Below are 27133 nucleotides of genomic sequence, written 5' to 3' on the forward strand. Positions count from 1 at the left end.
AAGTTGTAACTGTGTACTATGAGAATTATGGTGGGATCGATTTCTGGGGTGATATCTTGTAACTGTGCTGTTTTCCTCTTAAAACACAAAGTCAAGTTGGTGATGTTTCCTTGTATGGAAGAAACTGACCTGCCAAACATAGGCGCAAATACCTGAAAGAAAGATCATTCACTTTATTTACATGCTCGTATAGCCATAGTCTGCAGATCAGTGTTCGCAGCTGTAGTGCTTGGTGAAACAGTGATAACTGTGAGTGCACACTTCGATTTTATTTTACGTAAATTTCGACATTATCAGAGTTGTGAGAATATGTCGTTATTATGGTTCTTAAATTAACTGCGTGACATATGTAAGCCCACTTCTCAAATTTTCGGAGGAATGATTTTCAAAGTTCGTATTTTTCTGACTATCAGTATCTTGAATGTTATGCTAAATCGATGTACTATTCACTGTTATCAACAAATTATTATTACTATTGTCATTGTTATTATTACTGTACATTAAAATACTTATGGTGATTAAACAATTTATTATAATACATACAGTATGAATTTATTGTTATTATAATTTAAATCGAACATGTCTGTGGCACGTTAAAGGTGGGGCTGACAACGAGAGTCATACACTGCCCAGAAAAAAAAATGAAACTCTCTCAAGGACTGTGTTCATTGGCACCAGGGTATAATATGCGCATATTGAGGGATTTTTAGTGTCAGTGTTTCATTTGTCGCGGTCATCGGCGATGGGATGGTAGGCCCTCTATTTGACTTTGTAGACAGCAGCTGTGGACAGTTTAAAGAGGAACAGTGTTTGCAACATTCACTCTATGGTACAACCAGGCCTTACCGACCACTATGAACTATTTAGTAGCTGCAACCATTTGAACGGGATCACACTGTGGGTCCGAGGGAAGCTGGAGGGACATATCGACGGATTGCTGCACATCTTGGGCACAAATCATTGGTGATTTTTCGCTGCTTTCAGCAGCAGTGGTCTGTGGAACATTGTCACAACCATAGACAGGTTCTGGACGTCCGCTCAGCACAGGTATACTGTCAAGATTTTCACATTGCGTGAGCAGCAGTGGTTGACTGAACATCATCTAGGGACGAAATCCAGGCACATATTGTACCTGCTGTGTCATGAGAGACCATCGGGAACAACTGCTTGCAACAGGATTGAGATCACATACAGTATGACTCTGGCTAGGCTGCCACTGACAGCACGGCACCATCAAGCTACTCTGGGATCGTGGAAGAGTTGACTGGACAGCAATAAGGCGCTCTGTTGTCTTCATTGATGAGAGTAGATTCTGTCTGTACGTGAGTGATGGATGTACACGTGCATGGTGTAGACCTGGTGAGCTACCTGTTCCGAACTTCATTCACCCATGACACCTAAGTCCCATCCCAGGCTTTATGACATGGGGGCCATTAGTTACAACTCCAGGTGCTGGAAGGTTTCTTGGGGAATGGCAGTCCATTCTTCATGGAGTGCTGCACTGAGGAGAGGTATTGATGTCAGTCGGTGAGGCTTGGCACGAAGTTGGCATTTCAAAACATACCAAAAGTGTTCTACAGGATTCATGTCAGGACTCTGTGCAGGCTAGTCCATTACAGGGATGTTATTGTCGTGTAACCACTCCGTCACAGGTCGTGCATCACGAACAGGTGCTCGATCTTGTTGCAAAATGCAATCGCCATCCCCGAATTGCTCTTCAACAGTGGGAAGCAAGAAGGTGCTTCAAACATCAATGTAGGACTGTGCTGTGATAGTGCCAAGCAAAACAACAAGGGGTGCAAGCCCCATCCATGAAAAATACTACCACACCACTCCATAACAACACTGTCTCCGAATTTTACTGTTGGGACTACACACGCTGGCAGATAACGTTCACAGGGCATTTGTCGCACCCACACCCTGCCATGGGGTCGCCACATTGTGCACCGTGATTCGTCACTCCACACAACGTTTTTCGGTTGTTCAAGCGTCCAATGTTAACTCTCCTTACACCAAGCGAGGCGTCGTTTGGCATTTACTGGCGTGATGTGTGGCTTATGAGCAGCTGTTCGACCATGAAATCCAAGTTTTCTCACCTCTCACCTAACTATCATAGTACTTGCAGTGGATTCTGAAGCAGTTTGGGATTGCTGTGTGATGCTCTGGATAGATGGCTATCTATTAGACCTTACGACTGTCTTCAACTGTCGGTGGTCTCTGTCAGTCAACAGACGAGGTCGGTCTTTACGCTTTTGTGCTGTTCATGTCACTTCACGTTTCCAATTCACTCTCGCACCGGCAACATCCGACCGAGGGATGTTTAGGAGTGTGGAAATCTCGCATACAGATGTATGACGCAAGTGATACCCAATCACCTGTCCACGTTCGAAGTCCGTGAATTCCGCGGATTGCCCCATTCTTCTCTCTCTCGACGTCTAATGACTATTGAGGTCGTTGATATGGAGTGCCTGGCAATAGATGGCAGCACAATGCACCTAATATGAAAAACGTATGTTTTGGGGGGTGTCCGGATACTTTTGATCTCGTACTGTGTATGGCTGTTGTGACACAACGTTATATACAGAAACTGCCCTGACTGACCAGATCTCTGGACAATTGAACACGCCGGGTACATGATTAAGCGGGAATTTACTCAATCTCGAGGGTCTGCAAAAACCATTGCCGAACTGCAACAAAAGGCGCAAAATGCTTGGATAGTCTGTCGCAGGATGCTATTCAGTACCTTTATAATCGTTTGCATGTGAGAATACACACCTGTGTTATCGCCAGAGGGGAGGAGGGTTACACTGTTTACTGATGCTAGTGCTTGGGCACCCTTCACTGTGACGTGTTTAATTTGATCTGAGTTTGTTATTGTATACTGCAACAATAATGAACTACCCGTCACCTTACTTGTCAATAAAATGACCTTGAGGGTGTTGCATTTTTTTCCTGCAGTATATAGGGGTCCTGGGGAGGGGGGGGGGGGGGGGGGTTACAAGGAGAGCAGACAGCGACAGTAACAAACTGTGACCTGATGAGCGCTCCCTTCGCTTCTCCCCTCGCCCCCCCCCCCCCCTCCTCCCGCTTTCACCCAGATGAATCGAACCCTGGATCTGAGGCCATTATCGAGGATTCGAGGATAGGATGGTGGTGCTTAGTGTCTGACTAGCGGCTTTTTATGCGACGATCGCTAGTTTCCGAGAAAATCGATGTTGAAGTTTTATGCGTACCGTATATATTTGTAACTCTATCTGTCAACCAAGTGAGTGTGGACGTAACGGATAAAATTACGGCTACCACGCTGGCGGTACAGGTTCAGACTCTTCTCGTGTACTTTGTCTTCTCTCAATTTCATCACAAATATCATTAAATAGTGTACAAACTTTCTTCAAACGTGTATTGTGTTTGTTGCAGAATAATCGTACTTGCTATTGCTTGCATCGCTTGCTGTGCTAGAACGTAATTCCGGGTAGTATTTTCATAGAAGCAAAAGATTCGTAGAATATCACGTATATTTAATGAAAGCTTATTGCCTTACAGGGCACATGGTTTTGTCAGACGCTTCTGACCGCAAAAAACAGTTCGTTGAAATTCAAAAAGATTATTCTTTCTTCGATCAACTTCGACACGAGCCACTCGTCTCAATCATTTCTGTGCAATGAGCTGCACTAAATTGATCAGAATTAAAGAATGAATTTTTGTACAGTTTTCCCTCGAAGCGATTTCTGCGTTAGTCTTTAGCACGCCGGGAGCAGTTTGAATTTTTTACGTAAAAAGTGGAGCACATTTGGGTGGGATAATACGTATGATGCACGTGCATGCTTTTCTTTCACCTACAGAGATTTGATCGTAGTTTAACCGGTCTGCCCTCCCCACGAATCAGTACTGTAAAGAAATTTTTCTTGTCCTCCTGCGGAAGAATGATAGATTTTCAAAACTCTTCGTACAGCACTTTCGTTAACTTCCCTGATTTCGAGCATATGACAACATTTTGTAATTTATGAGTCAAGTTGTCAACTCTGTTTTGAACAGTCCGACCAAATTTCGGGGGTGGTTCTTGCATAATGAGAAAACGTAAGAGAATATCTTTCTTGACGCAGTTATAGTACACTGCCCTGTGAAACTATGACTAATTCTGATGAATTTTTTTTTTGTGTACTAGGACGGTTTCCGCTCCTTGGTCCACAAGGGGTCTATTGTAAGTCGATTGACACTGTCAGCCGGTATGATTAGTCTTAATTACATAATCCAGGCGAAAATAAGGGATGAGTGCTTTTGCCGTATCTGGAAATCTTCCGCAGCTGCTAACCTTCGTCCACCGTTGTGAATTCTCTGGAGCTCTCCAAATATTGGGGATTTTAACTACGAATCACAAACGGAATATACGTTTGAAGGAAGAATGCTGTAATGTTTGATTTGTTGATGAAATACTACGGCAAAAATGACTGTTTCTGAATAATTTGGCTCGACATATACATGCTGTTTAAGGGGTAACACTACTGTAACGGTCTAAAAAAGCTATTTTTTTGAGTGGAAGGACAGGTGCTGAAGAAATAATACTTTGGTTGGTTACTGAGCATATACTTAAGCATAATACAAAAAATATTGTCAGAAAATATTACAAAATGGCGACATTGCGGCAATTCTACCGAGGCATGTTGAATTTGAGGCAATCTGCGTGCGGCACGCACTAAAACTGGTGTCAGTTTGAATCTTGTAAAGAAAAATAAAAAATACTAATATATTCTACATGAGTGTAGTGAACACACGAGTGTGAACCACGTAGAGCGTTTTAGATATATCGATTTTTGAGTAATTGGCGAGTGTTTGAATAAAGTCGTTGAATTTTCACCAAAAAAGGACAGTCATCTGTTAATAAACATTGTTTATATTAACTAATCGAAACTGTTATTTCAAAGTTGTGGTTAAATTTTTCAGATAAAAAGATTGACTTTTTTGGAGTTATGCTGCGTGCTGTTTTGAAAAAACATAATCCTTCGGAAACGCGTTTGCAGTTTTGAAATGTGTTATGGACATGAACAAATGAAAGAAAATCAACTTTTAGAAAACTCGTGCCATTAATCTGCTATCTCAGGACTGTCCAGTCGTACTGTCGCCGTCGAACTCGATATCGTATTCACTAGTTCACCGTAGGACGATTGAAATGTCGATCGTGGCAGTTCCATGAACGCACAAAACTTTGCAATTCCGTTTAGCCCTATTTCAAGCAGGTGCAATTGTAGGAAGATTCAACAATTGATTTCACATGCTTTCCGTATAAACTCGTTGCTTGGTATAACAGCTTCTGGGCTGTTTTGACAAGCAATGGTTACTGTGACGCTTAAGGCCCGAGAACTTCGTTCTTGCAACGCACATTTCTCGTTTTCAGAAATAACAAAGAAAACGGCTCAATTCGTAATTCACATCAAAATCCAGGCAACTGCCTCTCAGTTTCTTAGCAGACGCACTGACTCACTCCAAACTGCTCTCAGACTCATATCCATTCCTTGGAAGCTTTGATGACACGTACTACTTCGAAGCCGAATGGATACGACGTTTGCCGGCCGTGGTAGCCAAGCGGTTCTAGGCGCGCGACTGCTACGGTTGCAGGTCCGAATCCTGCCTCGGGCATGGATGTGTGTGATCACCTTAGGTTAGTTAGGTTTAAGTAGTTCTAAGTTCTAGGGGACTGCTGACCTCAGATGTTATGTCCCATAGTGCTCAGAGCCATTTGAACCATTTGATACGACGATTTCGTACTTTTTCTACCCGAGTACACTTTTTATCACGCATTTTTAATTGAAAGGCAAAACTGTGTACTATAAGAATACAAATAAACTATCAAAAGTCAATACTGCATACAAAAATTGAGATTTGAAGCGAAATAATTGTATTTTTCGTACACGTACTGACGCTTCCTGACGCCAAGCAAACGTGTTATTGTTTTGAAATGCTTCTAACTATATACAGACGCTACAGGGGGTATCGAGTTGGCACAGGTAGGCCGTTTCGAGTCATCTGAGGCGCTAGAGGAGGAGCTCATACTCCGGTAGAACATTTTTTTTTTTCAGGGATTAGACTTTTGCCTGTTATTTCACAAGGTTCAAAGCATCTTTTAAGGCAATAAAAAAAAGATTTTCTGATAATTCTTCACTAGTGTTACCTCTTAAAGGCATTCTACACGATGAAATTGAGAAAAAAAACTAAAGAACACGTTCAAGATTTGAATCAGAACCACCAGCATGGCGGCCTTGAACCTTAGCTGCTGTGCTACGCTCGATTGTTCGAAAGAAGACTGACATTAAAGGTGTAGGAGACACGCATGAAGGATTCGTCATCGATTTTTCCGGAAACTATGGGCCGTCGCGTGAAAAGCCTAATCAGAACAGGTCCCACTCCCTCTACAACATACATAAGTCTCTTCAAAATCCGTGATTAACAGGTCTGACCATCCCCGTATAAGGCGTAGGTGGAGCTCGTGGGGAAGTGGAAGACGCACCTCCACGTCGGAGGCCTCTGCGAGGAGGTCCTCGGTGAAGGCGACGGCGGTGGCGGCCTGGTCGGCGCGGCTGTGCAGGTGGCGGGCGTGCGCCTCGACCAGCTGCAGCTTGGCGGCGCGCGCCTCCTGCACCTGCCGCTGCAGAGAGCGCCGGTGCTCCTCCAGCGCCGCCGAGTACGACTCGATGAAGCGCTCCACCTCGTCCGACACCTGGCTGCACCGCGTCTGAGTCATGAGAAAGGAAACATTCCCCACAGACAGAGGAACAACGAGGAGCGAAGCGAGTACGAACAATTACAAGAAAACTCTAGGGGTGACGTTCCAGCGAATGTCATTAAAATAAAGATACTGCATTGCTGTGTCATGCAAGACAGAGGAAGCCGACTCATCTCAATGCTTTTCCACATTTGACAATTGCTTTTAGTAATGAATGATTTGCAGTTTCCAGGAAATGGCGCCAAGGTCTTTCCGGTTCTAGTAAAGAAAGATTATTCCACACGCCTTGCTTCCTAACACATTTTCTTCCATTGTACTGATTGCAATAACTGCCAATGTGTCAATGTGCCAGACACACTTGTTATTTTTTCATTGTAATGTGAAATACTGACCCTACGACTTATCTTAGAAGAAAGATTAAGGAAAGGCAAACCTACGTTTTAACATTTGTAGACTTAGAGAAAGCATTTGACAATGTTGACTGGAATACTCTCTTTCAAATTCTAAAGGTGTCAGGCGTAAAATACAGGGAGCCTAAGGCTATTTACAATTTGTACAGAAAGCAGATGGAAGTTATAAGAGTCGAGGGACATGAAAGGGAAGCAGTGGTTGGGAAGGGAGTAAGACAGGTTTGTAGCCTCTCCCCGATGTTATTCAATCTGTATATTGAGCAAGCAGTAAAGGAAACAAAAGAAAAGTTGGGAGTAGGTATTAAAATCCATGGAGAAGAAATAAAAACTTTGAGGTTCACCGATGACACTGTAACTCTGTCAGAGACAGCAAAGGACCTGGAAGAGCAGCTAAACGGAGTGGACACTGTCTTGAAACGAGGATATAAGATGAACATCAACAAAAGCAAAACGAGGATAATGGAAGGTAGTCGAATTAAGTCGGGTGATGCTGAGTGAATTAGATTAGGAAATGAGACAAAGTAGGAAAGGAGTCTTGCTATTTGGGGAGCAAAATAACTGATGATGGACGAAGAGCTCTGCAGATGACGAAGAAATTGAAGAAATGTACGATCAAATAAAAGAAATTATTCAGATAGTGAAGGGTGACGAAAATTTAATAGTTATGGGTGACTGGAATTCGATAGTAGGAAAAGGGAGAAAAGGAAACGTAGTAGGTGAATATGGACTGGGGCAAAGAAATGAAAGAGGAAGCCGCCTGGTAGAATTTTGCACAGAGCACAACTTAATCATAGCTAACACTTGGTTCAAGAATCATAAAAGAAGGCTGTATACATGGAAAAAGCCTGGAGATACTGACGGGTTTCAGATAGATTATATAATGGTAAGACAGAGATTTGGGAATCAGGTTTTTAATTGTAGGACATTTCCAGGGGCAGATGTGGACTCTGACCACAATCTATTGGTTATGACCTGTAGATTAAAACTGAAGAAACTGCAAAAAGGTGAGAATTTAAGGACATGGGATCTGGATAAGCTGAAAGAACCAGAGATTGTACAGAGTTTCAAGGAGAGCATAAGGAACAATTGACAGGAATGGGGGAAAGGAACACAGTAGAAGAAGAATGGGTAGCTCTGAGGGATAAAGTAGTGAAGGCAGCAGAGGATCAAGTAGGTAAAAAGGCGAGGGCTGCTGGAAATCCTTGGGTAACAGAAGAAATATTGGATTTAATTGATGAAAGGAGAAAATATAAAAATGCAGTAAATGAAACAGGCAAAAAGGAATACAAATGTCTCAAAAATGAGATCGACAGGAAGTGCAAAATGGCTAAGCAGGGATGGCTAGAGGACAAATGTAAGGATGTAGAGGCTTATCTCACAAGGGGTAAGATAGATACTGCCTACAGGAAAATTAACGAGACCTTTGGAGAAAAGAGGACCACTTGTATGAATATTAAGAGCTCAGATGGAAACCCAGTTCTAAGCAAAGAAGGGAAAGCAGAAAGGTGGAAGGAGTATATAGAGGGTCTATACAAGGGCGATGTACTTGAGGACAATATTATGGAAATGGAAGAGGATGTAGATGAAGATGAAATGGGAGATACGATACTGCGTGAAGAGTTCGACAGAGCACTGAAAGACCTGAGTCGAAAAAGGCCCCCGGAGTAGACAACATTCCATTGGAACTACTGACGGCTTTGGGAGAGCCAGTCCTGACAAAACTATACCATCTGGTGAGCAAGATGTATGAGACAGGCGAAATACCCTCAGACTTCAAGAAGAATATAATAATTCCAATCCCAAAGAAATCAGGTGTTGACAGATGTGAAAATTACCGAACTATCAGTTTAATCAGTCACAGCTGCAAAATACTAACACGAATTCTTTATAGACGAATGGAAAAACTGATAGAAGCCGACCTCGGGGAAGATCAGTTTGGATTCCGTAGAAATGTTGGAACACTTGAGGCATACTGACCCTACGACTTATCTTAGAAGCTAGATTAAGGAAGAGCAAACCTACGTTTCTAGCATTTGTAGATTTAGAGAAAGCTTTTGACAGTGTTGAGTGGAATACTCTCTTTCAAATTCTGTAGGTGGCAGGGGTAAAATACAGGGAGCGATAGGCTATTTACAATTTGTAGAGAAACCAGATGGCAGTTATAAGAGTCGAGGGACATGAAAGGGAAGCAGTGGTTGGGAAGGGAGTGAGACTGGGCTGTAGTCTCTCCCCGATGTTATTCAATCTGTATATTGAGCAAGCAGTAAAGGAAACAAAAGAAAAATTCGGAGTAGGTATTAAAATCCTTGGAGAAGATATAAAAACTTTGAGGTTCGCCGATGACATCGTAATTCTGTCAGAGACAGCAAAAGACTTGGAAGAGCAGTTGAACGGAATGGATAGTGTCTTGAAAGGAGGATATACGATGATCATCAACTAAATCAAAACGAGGATAATGGAATGTAATCGAATTAAGTCGGGCGATAATGAGTAAATTAGATTAGGAAATGAGACACTTAAAGTAGTAAAGGAGTTTTGCTATTTGGGGAGCAAAATAACTGATGATGGTCGAAGTAGAGAGGATATAAAATGTAGACTGGCAATGGCAGGGAAAGCGTTTCTGAAGAAGAGAAATTTATTAACATCGAGTATAGATTTAAGTGTCAGGAAGTCGTTTCTGAAAGTATTTGTATGGAGTGTAGCCATGTATGGAAGTGAAACGTGGACGATAAATAGTTTAGACAAAAAAAGAATAGAAACTTTCGAAATGCGGTACTACAGAAGAAAATGGCTCTGAGCACTATGGAACTTAACATCTATGGTCATCAGTCTAATACAGAAGAATGCTGGAGGTTAGTCGGGTAGATCACATAACTATTGAGGAGGTATTGAAAAGAATTGGGGAGGAGAGAAACTTGTGGCACAACTTGACTAGAAGAAGGGATCGGTTGGTAGGACATGTTCTGAGGCATCAAGGGATCACCAGTTTAGTACTGGAGAGCAGTGCGGAGGGTAAAAATCGTAGAGGGAGACCAAGAGATGAATACACTGAGCAGATTCAGAAGGATGTAGGTTGCATTAGGTACTGGGAGGTGAAGAAGCTTGCACAGGATAGAGTAGCATGGAGAGCTGTATCAAACCAGTCTCTGGACTGAAGACCACAACAACAAGGATAGTGTTATTAAAACAGATGTTTGGGTCTTATTGAACCTCACGATGTACAAGGAGAATCTTCAGAATTTTCCTTTGAGCCCATATTACTTTCTTTCTCTTAGCATTGGCTCTTTACCACCTGTCAGACTAAGCAGTTCTGGTGTTCTTGGGATTTTCCACCAATCCAGCAGTCCTGTTGTGAATCTTTTACCAATTTTTTGTCTTTGATATGTCACGTTGTGTTATCTGTGCTTCTTTCATATCTTCTTTTACAAGTCCAATCCGTTTTTTGTGTTAATTTTACCTTTACTACCACTTTCATACATTTCCCCAATCTGTCTAATTAATCTGGGTTGTTACATTCTTTTAATATGTCCACATAATTTTAGACTGAGTTTTTTCAAATCTGAATAAATGTTGGAACACTTTTCAATTTCCTTATTTGCTCATAGTCTGTACGTTCCGTCTTCATCATTACTTGGATATAATTTTTTTCAGATTAGTTGTCGTTCTCTCTCTTGCATGTCTTCAGTATCACTCTTTCTGTTTAAAAGGAGTGTCTCTGCCCCCTAAAGATACTATGGTTTGATAATTCTGTTGCCGTATCTCAGTTTTCCGCATTTTTTTGTCAGTCTAAAGGCTGTTTCCATTTTGTGGCAATGCAGTTCATCACAAATCTTTTCCAGGCCAGTCCCCAGAATGGTTGCGCCATAAATATTTGATCTGAGAAACTCGCACGATTTTCTCATATTTAATTTTTAGAGAGTTTTGATGCCAGGATTTTGCTAGATATGTACTTTATTTCTTCAAAGGATATTTTGAGACCTACTCTTTCTGATTTATCGTTAAGAATTTTTATGTTTTTGAGGTGTTTGAATTTCCTGACCTAGAGTCATAAACTTTTTACAAAAGCTAAGAAGTCTGTCTTAATACTTGTTCTTCCCAATTTCATTGGATCTTCAATCTTAGACTTCAGTTTTAGTTTTCGCTATTTTGGGATTATTTTTTCTCAAACAGTCCGCCTCCATAACTAAGTGGTCAGCGTACGTGGCTGCCATTCAGAACACCTGCAAACGGTTTTCCTTGGTGGGAAGACTGGTGCAGGGTGCACCCAGCCTCGTGATGCGAACTGAGGAGCTACTTGACTGAGAAGTAGCGGCTTACTGGTCTTGAAAGTCGGTAACACGGCGGGGAGAGCAGTGTGCTGAGTACATGCTCCTCTATACCGCATCCGCATGACGCCGGATGGCGGAAGATGACACGGCAGCTGTTCGCCATCACTTGAGCCTTCAAAGCCTGGACGAAGAGTTCCTTTTTTTGCCTCTAAAAAGACAGTTGAAAATTAAATAATGGTGAGAAGGGAAATTCCATCGCCTTGTCTAACTTACATCGTTAAAAAACGATAGAGACAGGCTTCGAGAGGCGGTAGCGGGTGTTATAAGGAACAAATTGAGGATAGGAACGTGCGCCTGGAAACGTCATCCAATGGCACTACAGAGCGTCGGAGTTATAGGTGCCAGCGTCTGCCACTAGGTCACTCCTTCGACAGCTTACGTGACATTGTACTCTGACGGACCATAGGCGGAACGTCTCACCATGTTGTTTGTTATTCAGTGATTACGACTGACTACCACGATCGACAGTGGAGAAGATGGAGCTAGTTGTTACGTGGACAGGCCTTGCCTTCTGTGAATGTGATGCTCTCTTGCTTCAGTGGAAGACGGTTTCGGACAAGTTTCCACCCACAATTTATTTTTCTCCTGGAACCCTCTAAAATATCCAGTGATTTTCGGTATACAGGAGACAAAAAACTGTGGATGGAAATCTTCGTGCAAAACCGTAATCCTCCGAGGCAACAGAGCATCGCATTCATAGGGGACAAGGTCTGTGAATGCAGCAGCTAGCTGTGTTTTCTCCACTGGCAATCTCTGGCAATCAGTCGCAATCACTGAGTAAGAAACAAAATTGCGAGATATTCTGCCAACAGTCCGTCAGAGTACAAAGTCACTTTACTTACGTACAAGCAGTTTAGAACACGACGTACACGATGGACAGCAATATGTATACAAGGTCATGAACGCCCTCAACAAGGAAGAGAAAGACATTGCCTCACTGAACATTGTACTCAATGAGCAATGGATAAATCATTATACAGATCTGTGGTGTACACAGAAGGCCAAAGATGATATTGGAGGAAGCATGAATAATGAAACAGTAGATCCAATTACTACGGCCGAACTACAATAGGCTTCGAAAGGCATGAAGAACAGAAAAGCTACTGAATAGACGGAATAAATGGAGAGCAAATTAAATATGGAGGGTTACCAATAGATAAAAGAATTTTACAATCAATAAATGAATGCTGGTCGAACTACAAGATCCCAGACGCTTGGTATACAGCAGAAGTAATATCTCTTTTCAAAAAAGGGAAACGTAATGACTGTAAAAACTATCGTGGCATAAGCCTTCTAAACGCTTGCTATAAACTATATTCAAAGACTATAAATAACCGCATGAAGAACAGCACCGAAGCTATTATTTCTGAAGAACAAAATGGATTTAGATCAGGTCATTTATGCATAGACAACGTGTTTATAATTAAAAACATCATAGAAAAACACAGAGAATTTAATACAGAAACCCATATGGCCCTTATCGACATCGGGAAGGCCTTTATAGGCTGTGGAAGATTATCTCTGAATGTGGGTATCCTTATTGCCTAATAGAGATAGTGAAAAGTCTTTACAAAACTAGACGCATTGTAATAAACACAGGTACGAATCGATTAGAAGAAGTAATTATCAACGAAGGCGTTATACTATGATGTGAACTATGCCTACCCTTTTCAATATCTACATTGACTTCATTCTTCGCAAATGGAAATGTAAAGTAAACAAAGGAATTAAGATAACGAATGAGGAATTCCGGAATGTACCTTTGTTTGCCGATGACATCGTTATTATTCAAAAGAATGAAGATGACCTCCAAGGATCAGTATATCAACTGAACGAAATTTACAAGAAGTACAACTTTAAAATTTCTGGTAACAAAACAAAAATAATTGCATTCCGAGGAAAATATCCAGTCAGATCAAAAATTGTTTTGAATAATTCAGTTTTAGAACAAGTGTCTCAAATCTCTTATTAGACTGTGCTATAAATTTTGAATTTGATCCACTGATATTGAAAATAAAATACAAAAATTCCAAGCTGTCAGTGATACCATTAGCAGAACATTGGGCCATAAAGTACAAATAGAAACTATATGAAATTTTATAAGGTAATGGTCGTTCTGGGTCACCACAAAAAGACACGAAAACAAAATTCAAACAGCAGAGATGAGGTTCCTGAGGAAGACGAAGAATTGCAGAAGAAGAGATAAGATTAGAAACGAAGAAGATTAGAAACGAAGATATTAGAACAGAAGTAAATATTTTCAGCATTTTTGAAAAAATTCAAAAATATCGTGAAGATTAGAAACGACACCTTATGAGAATGCCTGGTCACAGAATTCCTCAGAAGATCTTGAACTACAAGCCAAATGGGAAAGGAGATATTGGAAGGTCTAGAAAAAGATGGCAATGACTTTGTTTGCAAATACGGAATAGGTAACAGCCTAATCCTTCAAAGGAAGATGATGATGAATATTTTTTTAACATTTTGTGCTGATCCGCTAATACAATCAAAAAATCTTGATAGCGCTGATCAACTAAGCTAGGCATAAGGAAAGAAGTATAACTGTTTACGTTAAAGTGTGGACGGAGAAAATTTTTTTATGCTTCATTCTTGTACCCCTCTTTTAATTAACTCAGTGAAGCTATTTTCAAGTAAAAAAATAATACGTTTAAGTTTACAACAGTTGTTTCGCTTAGAAATGATTAAAAAAGAACACACTTGCCAGCTCATTCTTCCTTGGTGACCTGACGTATTTTAAATAAAATTTTTCCTAGTCGATTGATTTTGAGAGCGATGTCAAGCCTTATTCATCTCAGGTAATTTTTTGATGAATGCTTTTGAGAGACAGTGCTCAAACAGCATTCTACAATGAGAAAAGAAATAAAGATAGGTATATGAGGCATATTACTGGGGTAGAGGAGCAGAAATGAGGGCATTCCATTGATCATTTTATGCTCCCGCTAATGGAACTTGTTTGGGGTTTCATTCCCTAAGCACGGCCAGGAACATTATGTTATATGTGGATTGGCTGCTAGAGGGTATTGACCGAGCCGTCACGTCCCATGTCGGGACGTTCGATGACGATTAATATTTACAAAATGTCTAGTATGGGACTTTAAACACCAGTGTCTCAATGTCGATAACGAATTCTTTGAAACAGCGCAACACTGATGCTTTTAGGAAGAAAACATGGCCTGCAGAAAATAATGGCCCAGCCTCGTGAGCTGGTGTTAGAATTTCAGAGGACCTCTGACGTAAAGGTAGTTGCTGGTGACGAAAAGGTGTCATTAATATTTTAATCAGTACTGTCATGAAGACACCGCTGAAGTGGCCTTTTTTTAGTAGCAGGTGGGCGTTTTGTTGTGTGATTGGCGTCAGATCACGACGTGTTGCTTTTGGCGGGGTTTTGTCTGTAGAAAGAGCTTCGCTATTGGGCCGCTATGTTCTGCATTTTCCGCTATTGGCGGGCAGGTACGGTTCAGTGGGTAAAGACAGCAGGGCGTTAGAATCCACCAAAAATTGAGGAACTTCCTGTGGAGATGAGGAGGAGGACGCATCTAGTCTTCTTAAGGGGACGCAGATCTTACGTGGGAGACATAGATGGGCGCATTTTAGAAGACGAGAAACGAGCGGATTTGCATCAATGCAACGCGCCCTCCTCTTCAATAGAGAGCCATCCTCACAACGCAGTGAGACGAAGGGAGATAACACTTTCATTCAAAGACAATAATTACACTTAAGTTTTCACCGAGGCGGTCGTGTACAGCTGTGGTGAGCATAAGCAACAGCAGCGGTGTCACAGGGCATTCTTCATCCGCACGTGTGCAATTCAGTACGAGTGCCTGTCTCAGGTTCAGCCTAGGACTGTTGAATATATGAGCTTTATAGTTAGTCGCCAGCCTTACACTCATTATTTTTCTTGTGGGATTAACTAGTTTTACAATTGATTTTGTGATCGACTTTAAAGTCATCAGGGCATATCTTCTCGTCCAATCGAGTAACATTTCTAATCAATTAAAGCCGCTAATTAGAATTTGTGTTGTACACTACTCCACATTTCCTCACGATTTATGCATATGACTGATGTTTTCAGAGAAAAAATTAACGAGTTTAAATGAAATATTGTTTCTGTTAGACACCGCAGCTTCAAATTAAATATTCTACGTGCAAATCCCCGCTTTAGAACCTATAACTAGCGCCAACAAAAATTAGTGTTATCGAATTTAGTTGTGCACATTAGACTCATAGCTTTGATCTTAAATAGGTGGCTTGCTCACAATTAGTGTTGTGGCTTGGTGTAACTTTCCACGCGCAGGTGTTTCACATGATTGTGGGCAAATTTGAGAGTGATGTTTTATGTGTTTCTTCACCTATTGACTTTTAACTATATCCCCGTTTCGCGGTGCGATTGTGGGGTAGTTTGCTAGTAGCCGGTTAAAGTCTGTGCAGTGAACTATTATCGGTTATCAAGTTCGAATCCAGCGATCGGATGTTGGAATCTGACATGAAAGTAATTGTATAGCTACAGGGCTTTTAATTATTGGCTTTCGAGTTGTGAAGTGTAATCATATCTCTCGGGCCAAAGCGAAGCTGTCGATCTTTATTTATACCGATCTTGCAGGTGTAGCAAAGAAGGAAATTAATCCGGGTTAGCCAGTATACGTTTCCGATTAAATTCACACAGTGCGAGGATTCTGGTGGCGGGCTGCGAGTGTGATTTCGCGCGACGCTATGGGTGCTCCGAAGAACGGACGAAAATGAAGTTTTCAGTATTAGCTGTATTTGCGTGCTGCTTTTTACGCCATCTTAAAGACTAAAGTAACTTTCGCATATTGTGTCACTACGAGGGGTGGCCGGAAAGTTTCTAGCCCGAGACAGTTACCACACAAAAAACACCAACTACTTTTATGACGACCATTTCGCGGCTCCAGCTTCGTTAGTTTTGCCTCTAGAATGCGTTGTGTACCGCAGTGTAAGCAAAATGGCGAATATCGAGAGAATCAAGATCCTTGCTGTGTTTGAATATATTCATTTGAAGGGAATGATGGTCAAGGGAATTGCGGAGGACACTTAAGGACAGCTCTCCGTCTTATGCAGCAGTGAAAACCTGGGTGTCCGACTTCAAACGTGAAAGAACGTGTGTGAAAGATCCGTCAAGGAGCGGAACACCTTGCACTGTTGCCACTGATGAAACAGTGGCTGCAATTCACGATACGATTCTGCAGGTTCGTCGAACAACGTTGCAGCACATTGAAACCACATTTTAAATCTTCCATGGGCGTGTTCATGACGTTGTTCTGGATATTTTGGGAATGTGGAAAGTATCATGTCGGTGGGTCTCGAAATACAAATGCAGATCAGAGATGGGAGCATGTGCAGTGTTGTGAAGAAATCGTCCGCCAATTTGAAGCGGATGAAGATGGCTTTTTTGCAGGGTATGTGAAATGGACGAAACGTGGGCTCGCCACATTGATCCCGAGACAAAACAACAGTCAGAATGATGGAAACACCCTTCATCCCCAACCCCAAAAAAATTGTGGGTGCAAAACTCAGCCGGTAAGATGATGGTATCGGTCTTCTGGGATGCAGAAGGAGTAATTATGGTGGATTACTTGCAAAATGGCGTAACTATCAATGCACAGTACTACTGCACCCTCCAGCGCCGTTTGAGAGACGAGATAAAAAGAAAGGCGCGGAAAATTGGCTCGCGGAGTTCTTTTGCATCAGGACAACGCACCAGCGCACAAAGCCCTCACAACACTGGAAACTGCATGACTGCGGGTTCGAATTGTTACGTCATCCGCCATATTTTCCATATTTGTCTCCATCAGACTTTTTTCTTTTCCAAAACCTAAAAAAGACCTCAAAGGATGGCGATTTGATAATGATGCATTGATTGCTGCTGTAAACACTTGGTTGGACTCTTTTCTTTTTTCTTTATTGGATTTCGATTCCCGCCCAAGGGGGGGGGGGGGGGGGGGGGCTGGCAGCAGCTTCGTACGCTGCTCTTCAGCCTACAGAATTTTTGAAACACAAGAAGATAAGAAACAAAAAAGCCGTCGATAAAACGGTGACGTTAATTGTAAAACGGTGGAAGATTGTGAAAAGTTAAAACATAAATCAAATGGTGGGTAATGATAATAAAATACACAGGGAAAATGGTAAATAGACAATTAAAAATACGGCGACAGTCTGGTTTCTGTTCGCGAGAGTTATAAAAATCATACCCTGCGACAGTATGATGTCCATTCGCAACACTTCGGAAAAGATGCATAACACTTAACAATCACTGGAGACACTGCTCTAAAACGTCAGCACGAAGATAATACACCACAGGCAAGGGCAGATGGAGGGGGAGGGGAACCTGGACAGATCAGGGGGTAAAAAGGGGGGGGGAGGAAAAACGAACGGCGGGGGGGACGGGGGGGGGGGGGAACTGACGAAGGGTGAGGACTCAGAAGAGGGGAGGGGGCAGAGCAGATGCGAGAGGGAACGGGGATAGGCAGAGGAAGGAAACGCAAAAGGACTCAGGGGAGAGAATGGAGGCAGAGAGAGGGTAGGCGGAGAAAAAACAGGATGGTAGAGGGAGGAAAGACAGAGCCCGGGAAAAGGACAAAGGAAAGGATGGGGAGGTGAGGATCAAAGTTGATATAAGGGATAAATGGAGGGAGAGAGGGCCTCACCTGGGAGGGGGAGTTGACAGAAGCCACCTTGGGAAAGGAGATGAAGGGTGTAGAGATGGAGGGTAGGGGGGACACAACAGTGAAGGCACGACAGAGGGTGGGTGTTGGAGAGTAGAGGAGCAATCAGGGGATGAGGGGTATCAAGGTGACAGGGGGTGTAGAGTATGTGGATATGTTCAAGGAAAAGGAGCAGATGGGGGAAAGGAATCGGGTCGTAGAGAATCTGCGTGGGGAACGGGAGACGAATACGGAAAGCGAGGTGGAGTGTGTGGTGCTCGAGGATCTGGAGGGATTTATAGAATTTGGGGGGGGGGGGCGGATATCCAGGCAGGACTGGCACAACAGAGGATGAGACGGATTAAGGATTTGTAGGTGCGGAGGATGGTAGAGGGGTTCCACCCCCATGTCCAGCCAGAGAGGAGTTGGAGGTGGTCATGGGCTTTGGATTGGATGGAGTGGAGATGAGGGATCCAGATGAGATGACGGTCAATGGTGAGGCCAAGGTAGGTGAGGGTGGGGGAGAGGCGGACATGACGGGTGCAGATGGTAAGGGAAAAATCCAGGAGCTGAAAGAAGTGTGTGGTATGACCTACAATGATTGCCTGGGTCTTGGAAGGATTGATTTTCAGGAACCACTGGTTACACCATGCCGCAAAATTGGTTGGATTCGAAATCGAATACGTTTTATTTGAATGGTTTGCAGAAGTTAACCTGAGTGTGCCTGCAATTCTATTAGTGTACACAGATATTATATTGAAAAATAAATTGGTATTATGAAATTTCATCACTCTTTATTTGTTAGTGTAACTTTTGACCACCTTCCGTACCCTGTAACATACACTATGTGATCAAAAGTATCCGGACACCTGGCTGAAAATTACTTACAAGTTCGTGGCGCCCTTCCATCGGTAATGCTGGAATTCAATAAGGTGTTGGCCCACCCTTAGCCTTAATGGCAGCTACTAGTCTCTCAGACATACGTTCAATCAGGTGCTGGAAGGTTTCTTGGGGAATGGCAGCCCATTCTTCACGGAGTGATGCACTGAGGCGAGGTATCGATGTCGGTCTGTGAGGCCTGGCACGAAGTCGGCGTTCCAAAACATCCCATAAGTGTTCGATAGGATTGAGGTCAGGACTCAGTGCAGGCCACTTCATTACAGTGATGTTATTGTCATGTAACCACAGGCTGTGCATAATGGACAGGTGCTCGATCGTGTTGAAAGATGCAATCGCCATCCCCGAACTGGTCTCCAACAGCGGTAAGCAAGAAGGTGCTTAAGACATCAATGTATGCCTGTGCTGTGACAGTGCTACGCAAAACCACGGCCACACCACACCACACCACCGCCTCCGAATGTCCGTCCCTGGTAGCTGAGTGGTCAGCGCGACGGAATGTCATACTTAATGGCCCAGGTTCAGTTCCCTGCTGGGGCGGAGACTTTCTCCACTCAGGGACTGGGCGTTGTAACGTCCTTATTACCATCCTTTCATCCTCATGGATACGCCAATGTGTTCATATGTGTGTGAAATCTTATGGGTCTTAACTACTAAAGTCATCAGTCCCTAAGCTTACACACTACTTAACCTAAATTATCCTAAGGACAAACACACACACCCATGCCCGAGGGAGGACTCGAACCTCCACCGGGAGATACGCCAGTCACCGACGTGGCATCAACTCGAAAGACTTGCACCAAGCGAACGGTCTACCTGACCGGAGGCCCTAGCCACACAGCATTTCCATTACCGCATCCGAATTTTGCTGTTGGCACTACACACTCCGGCAGATGACGTTCACCCAGCATTCGCTATACTCACACCCTACCATCTGATCGCCACATTGTGTACCGTGATTCGTCATTCTACACAACGTTTTTCCACTGATCAATCGTCCAATGTTTACTCTCCTTAAACCAAGCGAGGCGTCGTTTGGCATTTACCGGCGTGATGTGTGGCTTATGAGCAGCCGCTTGACCATGTAATCCAAGTTTTCTCACCTCCCACCTAACTGCCATAGTACTTGCAGTGGATCCTGATGCAGTTCGGAATTGCTCTGTGATATTCTGGGTAGATGTCTACCTATGAGACCTTACGACCCTCTTTAAATGTTGGCAGTCTCTTTGAGTCAACAGACGACGTCGGCCTGTACGCTTTTGTGCTGTACATGTTCCTTCACGTTTCCACTTCACTATCACATCGAAAACAGTGGACCTAGGGATGTTTACTAGTGTGGAAATCTCGTGTACAGACGTATGACACAAGTGATACCCGATCACTTGACCACGTTTGAAGTCCGTGAATTCCGCGGATTGCCCCATTCTTGTCTCTCTCAGTGTGTAATGAGTATTGAGGTTGCTTATATGGAGTGCCTGGCAGTAGGTGGCAACACAATGCACCTAATATGAAAAACGTATGTTTTTGGAGGTGTCCGGATACTTTTGATCACATAGTGTAGCTCTATGAATCTTGGAGCATACATAGGAAGTATTGCTACACTATAGTACAAAAGGTAACGGAAGGAAATATGCAGTATGACGAGGGGACATAACACTTTTATTGAAAGACAATGTTTACACTGAACCAACCGTAGTTCACAGCCGTCCTCTGGAAGTTACAAAAGCCGGTATATTATAGTAAATACGGTGTGTAATCACCTCGGACGGCACTGCCGGCTCTGCAACGTGCCCCCATGCTGGCTATAAACATGTGAAGGTGTACTGCAATATGTGTCTCCAACGCATCCCACACGCCATCGATGAAATTTAAGTCGGGTGAACGGGAATGCCAGTCCATTCGCCCAATGCCGTCTCGTTCGAACATATCCTGCGGCTGTGCTGTTCGATGGAGTCATGTATTGTCATCCACAAAGACGGAATCAAGGCCGAACGCACTAGTGAAAAGACACACATGAGGGAGGAGTTCAGACTGGTGAATGTTCAAAGATTTGGTGGTAAGTACATCCATGCAGCATAATACCTCGCCACACCGTAACACCTAGACCACCAAAACGACCATGTTCGACAATGTTCCTGAGTGCAATACGTGTTCCAACCTCTCGCCCTGTGAGGGTACGTCCAGAAACAAGTAGAACAGGATCGTTGTCGTGGTCCAGGTGTTACGGTGTGGGGAAATAGGGTGTGAGTGGACTCGGCGCACTGACGTCCAAATCTCTGAACACGGCTCACTCACCAGTGAACTTTATTCTGACACTTTATTCCTGCCCAAAGTGCGTCTTTCTGGGGTGTATTTGGCCCTAAAATTGGTTCAAATGGCTCTGACCACTATGGGACTTAACATCTTAGGTCATCAGTCCCCTAGAACTTACAATTACTTAAACCTAACTAACCTAAGGACATCACACACATCCATGCCCGAGTCAGAATTCGAACCTGCGACCGTAGCAGTCCCGCGGTTCCGGACTGCAGCGCCTTGAACCGCACGGCCAGCACGGCCGGCTCTATTCGGCCCTGACTTCATTTTTATTGTGTTGGCATTGAACAGCGCAGGTGGAGGAACTCTTGGAACGAGAGGATATTCGGGGAATGGGCTGACCTGGCCTGCCCTGCCCCTTTTCTCGAGTTAAATCCCATCGAGAGCATTTAGGATGCTTCGGTGAGACATATTGCACCACGTTCACATGGAGAGAGAAATATCCAGCAGTTGTCAACCATGCTGACGGAGGAATTTAAGGCCCTGCTGCAAGAACGCCTTGCCAGCCTTGTGACCAGCGTGGGAATACGTTACAAGAGACTGCACTGCCGTCAGCGGTGGTCACACACCCTACTGTAATGTCCACGGGACGATCGTGATTCACAGTTGAAAAATGGAAATGAAGTACCATGCTTCTTTACAGAGCGTAGGGGAACGATGCGGGAGACCCGCACCGCTTTACTAGGCAAGGTCCTAGTGGAGGTGGTTTACCGTTGCCTTCCTCTGACCGTGATGGGGATGAATGATGATGATGAAGATGACACAACAACAACCAGTCATCTCGAGGCAGGAAAAAAACCAGACCCCGCCGGGAATCCAACCCGGGACCCCGTGCTCGGGAAGCGAGAACGGTACCGCGAAACCACGAGCAGCCGACACTTCAGTGTAATTATTGCCCTTGGAAAAAAGCGTCATTTCTGTTCGTCTCATTGCGTACTTGTTTCCATTACCTCCAGTACCACTGTGCAGCAGTTGTTTCTATGTACGGTCCAAGTTTAATAGAACTGTGTTCCTCGGCAGTGACAGATCATGCGAAAGGCATTTTTGCCCTTACGTGTGGTGCACCAGTGTATAATTTCATCGTTTAACGTCGATGTTAAAAATATCAAAGTTTTGGGGTCGGTTATTATCGGCCACCGTGTTAAGGAGTCGGTTATGAAATGGAATCCAACTTCGGTGATTGCAAAGTGCGCAGCACTTGTGGTGTGCGGCGCAAGGAAGGAGAGGGGTGCGCCCGCTGACCTGTATCCTCTTCTCGAGGTGGCCCAGGCGGTCGAGGGCGAGCGCGGCCTGCTCGCCGACTGGCCTGGCGCGCTCTAGCGCGTCCCGCAGCCCCCTGGCGCAGAGCTGTGCGGCGCGCGCGGCCGCCTCCAGCGAGTGTCCGCGGTGGGCGGCGCCGGGCGCCTGCGCGCAGTCGCGGCACACGGGCCGCGCGCACGTCGCGCAGAACAGCCGCAGCTCCTGGCCCGGGTGCAGCGCGCACGTGGCCGGCGCGGGGCGGCGCGGCCCGGCGCTGGCGGCGGCGGCGGCGGCGGCGCGCGGGCGGCGCGCCTCGCCCAGCGAGAGCAGCGCGTGCGCAGACGTGGCCCGCTGGCGGCCGTGCGCCTCCGCGCAGAAGGCGCACAGCCACGACATGCAGTCCGCGCACCGGCTGCTCGCCTGCGGCACACCGCAAGAGACACGAGCTCTACTAACAGACAGGGTTTCGATCTAGAACGTAACTCAATTTTATATACACTGAAGCGCCAGGGAAACTAGTACAGGCAGCCGGGATTCGGCGCCCTATATAAGACAACGTCTGGTGCAGTTGTGAGATCGACTACTGCTGCTACAATGGCAGGTTGTCAAGATTTAAGTGAGTTTGAACGTGGTGTGTGAGCGATGAAGTGAGAATAAGTGAGTTTGAACGTGGTGTGTGAGCGATGAAGTGAGAATTTTCACGTACCACGATTTCACGAGTGTAGTATGAATGTCTGGAATCCTTTTAAAGCATCAAATCTCCGACATCGCTGCGGCTGGAAAAAGATACTGCAAGAGTGGGAGCAACGACGACTGAAGGGAGTCGTTCATCGTGACAGAAATGCAGCCTTTCCGCAAATTGCTGCAGATTTCATTGCTGGGTCATCAAGTATCAGCGAGCGTACCATTGAACGAAACATAATCGGTATGGGCCTTCGCAGCAAAAGGCCCACTCGTGTACTCTTGATGACTGCATGACACAAAGCTTTACGCCCCGCCTGTCCCCATCAACACCGACTTTGGACTGTTAATGACTGGAAACATGTTGCCTGGTCAGACGAGTCTCCTTTCAAATTGTATCGAGTGGATGTAATATACTGGTATGGAGACAGCCTCATCAATCCATGGACCCTCCATGTCAGCAGGGGACTGTTCAAGATGATGCAGGCTCTGTAATGGGGGGGAGGGGGGAGAACGTGTGGAGTTGGAGTGATATGGGACGCCTGATACGTTTAGATACGACTCTGACAGATGACACGTGCTTAAGCATCGTGTCTGCCCACCTGCACCCACTCATGTCCATTGTGCATTCCGACGGACTTGGGCAATTCCACCAGGACAATGCGACATTCCACACGTCCAGAATTTCTACAGAGTGACTCCAGCGACTAACTCGCTGCCATTTTTCTGTACCTTAACAGACCCACATTTCACACGAAGCAAACTACTATTGGACTCCGGAACTGAGGATGCTCTCACAAGGCGAACAAAAAGATCACTGAAAAGATAATTTACTTCTTGATGAAGTTTATGAATTAGTGGGGCCTCTTGTTCGAAAAATACATTTAAGGAGTTGAGAACTGGAAAAATAGAGCTGAGAAACAAAAGATAAAGCTTAGTAATGGATTTTAAAGCTGTGCCTTAACTTTTATTAATTTTGAGGTGGCCTCATAAGGATATGATTCACAGAATATTTTTAAAGGCTTGCACTACTCTAAGACCCTTAATGTACGCTGTAACAGATACAAACATATAGTAGAAACGTATACACTCCTGGAAATTGAAATAAGAACACCGTGAATTCATTGTCCCAGGAAGGGGAAACTTTATTGACACATTCCTGGGGTCAGATACATCACATGATCACACTGACAGAACCACAGGCATATAGACACAGGCAACAGAGCATGCACAATGTCGGCAATAGTACAGTGTATATCCACCTTTCGCAGCAATGCAGGCTGCTATTCTCCCATGGAGACGATCGTAGAGGTGCTGGATGTAGTCCTGTGGAACGGCTTGCCATGCCATTTCCACCTGGCGCCTCAGTTGGACCAGCGTTCGTGCTGGACGTGCAGACCGCCTGAGACGACGCTTCATCCAGTCCCAAACATGCTCAATGGGGGACAGATCCGGAGATCTTGCTGGCCAGGGTAGTTGACTTACACCTTCTAGAGCACGTTGGGTGGCACGGGATACATGCGAACGTGCACTGTTCTGTTGGAACAGCAAGTTCCCTTGCCGGTCTAGAAATGGTAGAACGATGGGTTCGATGACGGTTTGGATGTACCGTGCACTATTCAGTGTCCCCTCGACGATCACCAGAGGTGTACGGCCAGTGTAGGAGATCGCTCCCCACACCATGATGCCGGGTGTTGGCCCTGTGTGCCTCGGTCGTATGCAGTCCTGATTGTGGCGCTCACCTGCACGGCGCCAAACACGCATACGACCATCATTGGCACCAAGGCAGAAGCGACTCTCATCGCTGAAGACGACACGTCTCCATTCGTCCCTCCATTCACGCCTGTCGCGACACCACTGGAGGCGGGCTGCACGATGTTGGGGCGTGAGCGGAAGACGGCCTAACGGTGTGCGGGACCGTAGCCCAGCTTCATGGAGACGGTTGCGAATGGTCCTCGCCGATACCCCAGGAGCAACAGTGTCCCTAATTTGCTGGGAAGTGGCGGTGGGGTCCCCTACGGCACTGCGTAGGATCCTACGGTCGTGGCGTGCATCAGTGCGTCGCTGCGGTCCGGTCCCAGGTCGACGGGCACGTGCACCTTCCGCCGACCACTGGCGACAACATCGATGTACTGTGGAGACCTCACGCCCCACGTGTTGAGCAATTCGGCGGTACGTCCATCCGGCCTCCCGCATGCCCACTATACGCCGTCGCTCAAAGTCCGTCAACTGCACATACGGTTCACGTCCACGCTGTCGCGGCATGCTACCAGTGTTAAAGACTGCGATGGAGCTCCGTATGCCACGGCAAACTGGCTGACACTGACGGCGGCGGTGCACAAATGCTGCGCAGCTAGCGCCATTCGACGGCCAACACCGCGGTTCCTGGTGTGTCCGCTGTGCCGTGCGTGTGATCATTGCTTGCACAGCCCTCTCGCAGTGTCCGGAGCAAGTATGGTGGGTCTGACACACCGGTGTCAATGTGTTCTTTTTTCCATTTCCAGGAGTGTATGAATATTTTGTGTAACTTTTCAGCAAAGATTTGCTGAGATACTTTTGAAGCAATTTTTCTCTTTAAACTCTTTAGTAAGTAACAAGAAATGTCAATTAAAAGACAAGAACATTACAGCTCTTTTCAGCAGCTAAGCGCCCAATATGACAGGCACAACCTTGTACTTGACTATAATTTTTTTAATACAAATATAGGAACGTACACCTTTGTAAACACTAAATCATAGTAGTTGCATTGTAACATGTGAAACCTAGAGAGTTATCCTACAGAATGTCTTTCTTCTTTAGTTCATTATCCAAAACACTGAATATTCCTTTATCTGTATTGGTGTTGGATTCTCGAAAGAATTACCGCTGAAATCTGTTTAGTTTCGGCGTCGAAAAGCGATGCAACTACTAGGTACGGCATTTTTCATTCATATTGTTACTGGTGTCTGTTCCCAGGGCAAAGGACTGGGATTTCATTTACCTTTCCCTCCATTGCAGAAGCCACACATTCAATTAGCGCTCCGGCTTTTGTTCCTGCACAACCATACTTGGAAGCTATTTCCGAATCAGGAAACATTTTCTTGAACAAATCTCCTGCATTGTCACTGCATGCTAAAGGCAAGTTGTGCTCAAGAATAAATGTTGTAAATAACAACTCTGCATTTCTTAGCAAACTTTTAGTTAGTAAGAACTGTGGAATTCTTGTTCGTGTCGCTCAGCTTCATTGTATCTGAATGAATTTTGCTAGCTACGTGCTTGCGGCAATCGTCTCTTCCACCAAGCGCAACTGCAAAACACCGGCTACACCCTCTACACGACACGGACGAGTCATATTTGGAGGAGCGCAGTAAACAGGGCCATATTCATTTTGCTGCACCTGAAATCGCTTCATTATTTATTTCAAAATCTTTCCAGCATATTTTCTCGACATACGCTTAGCATGCGCTAGAAAAGCATTCTATGTTAATTTGTTCACGATAAATGCAATAAACGATTGTTAATACCTCACACACATGCACATTATTTGCTAAACGGAGCTTGACTCCAATTTGTCGTCGCAAAAAAAAAAAAAAAAAAAAAAAAAAACAACTTTAAATACACCAGTACGGGAGCTCTCCAGGAAGAGCCAATATGTGACTAGGAAAGAGAAAAACTATGCAAGATATACGTGACCATGAGTGAAGCCATATACCATACATGGTATTTGGTGTAATCAAAATTCTACGAGGTGCAGAAAAAGACAAGCATACCAACTGTTTACGAAAAATGTGAAAAGAAATATTGTTGAGAATTCAAGTTGTAAAGAATGATTTTTCTTGTGCATGCTTTTGACCTCTTCACACGCTTACACTTACAAATCAACAA

The 27133-nt window shown here is 44.5% G+C and overlaps 1 protein-coding gene across 1 annotated transcript in view; it reads right to left on the minus strand.

Moving 5' to 3' along the window:
- LOC126267747 (tripartite motif-containing protein 45) overlaps positions 1-27133 on the minus strand; it is a 151173-nt gene that overhangs the window by 30418 nt on the left and 93622 nt on the right. Inside the window, exons 4-5 of the mRNA XM_049973051.1 lie at positions 22592-23008; positions 6503-6727 (exon numbers count right to left, since the gene is read on the minus strand). Of these exons, the coding sequence (XP_049829008.1) occupies positions 6503-6727; positions 22592-23008 (642 nt within the window). The remainder of the gene's footprint in view (positions 1-6502; positions 6728-22591; positions 23009-27133) is intronic.

The sequence above is a fragment of the Schistocerca gregaria genome, chromosome 4, assembly GCF_023897955.1.
Source record: "Schistocerca gregaria isolate iqSchGreg1 chromosome 4, iqSchGreg1.2, whole genome shotgun sequence".
NCBI classification, from domain to species: domain Eukaryota; kingdom Metazoa; phylum Arthropoda; class Insecta; order Orthoptera; family Acrididae; genus Schistocerca; species Schistocerca gregaria.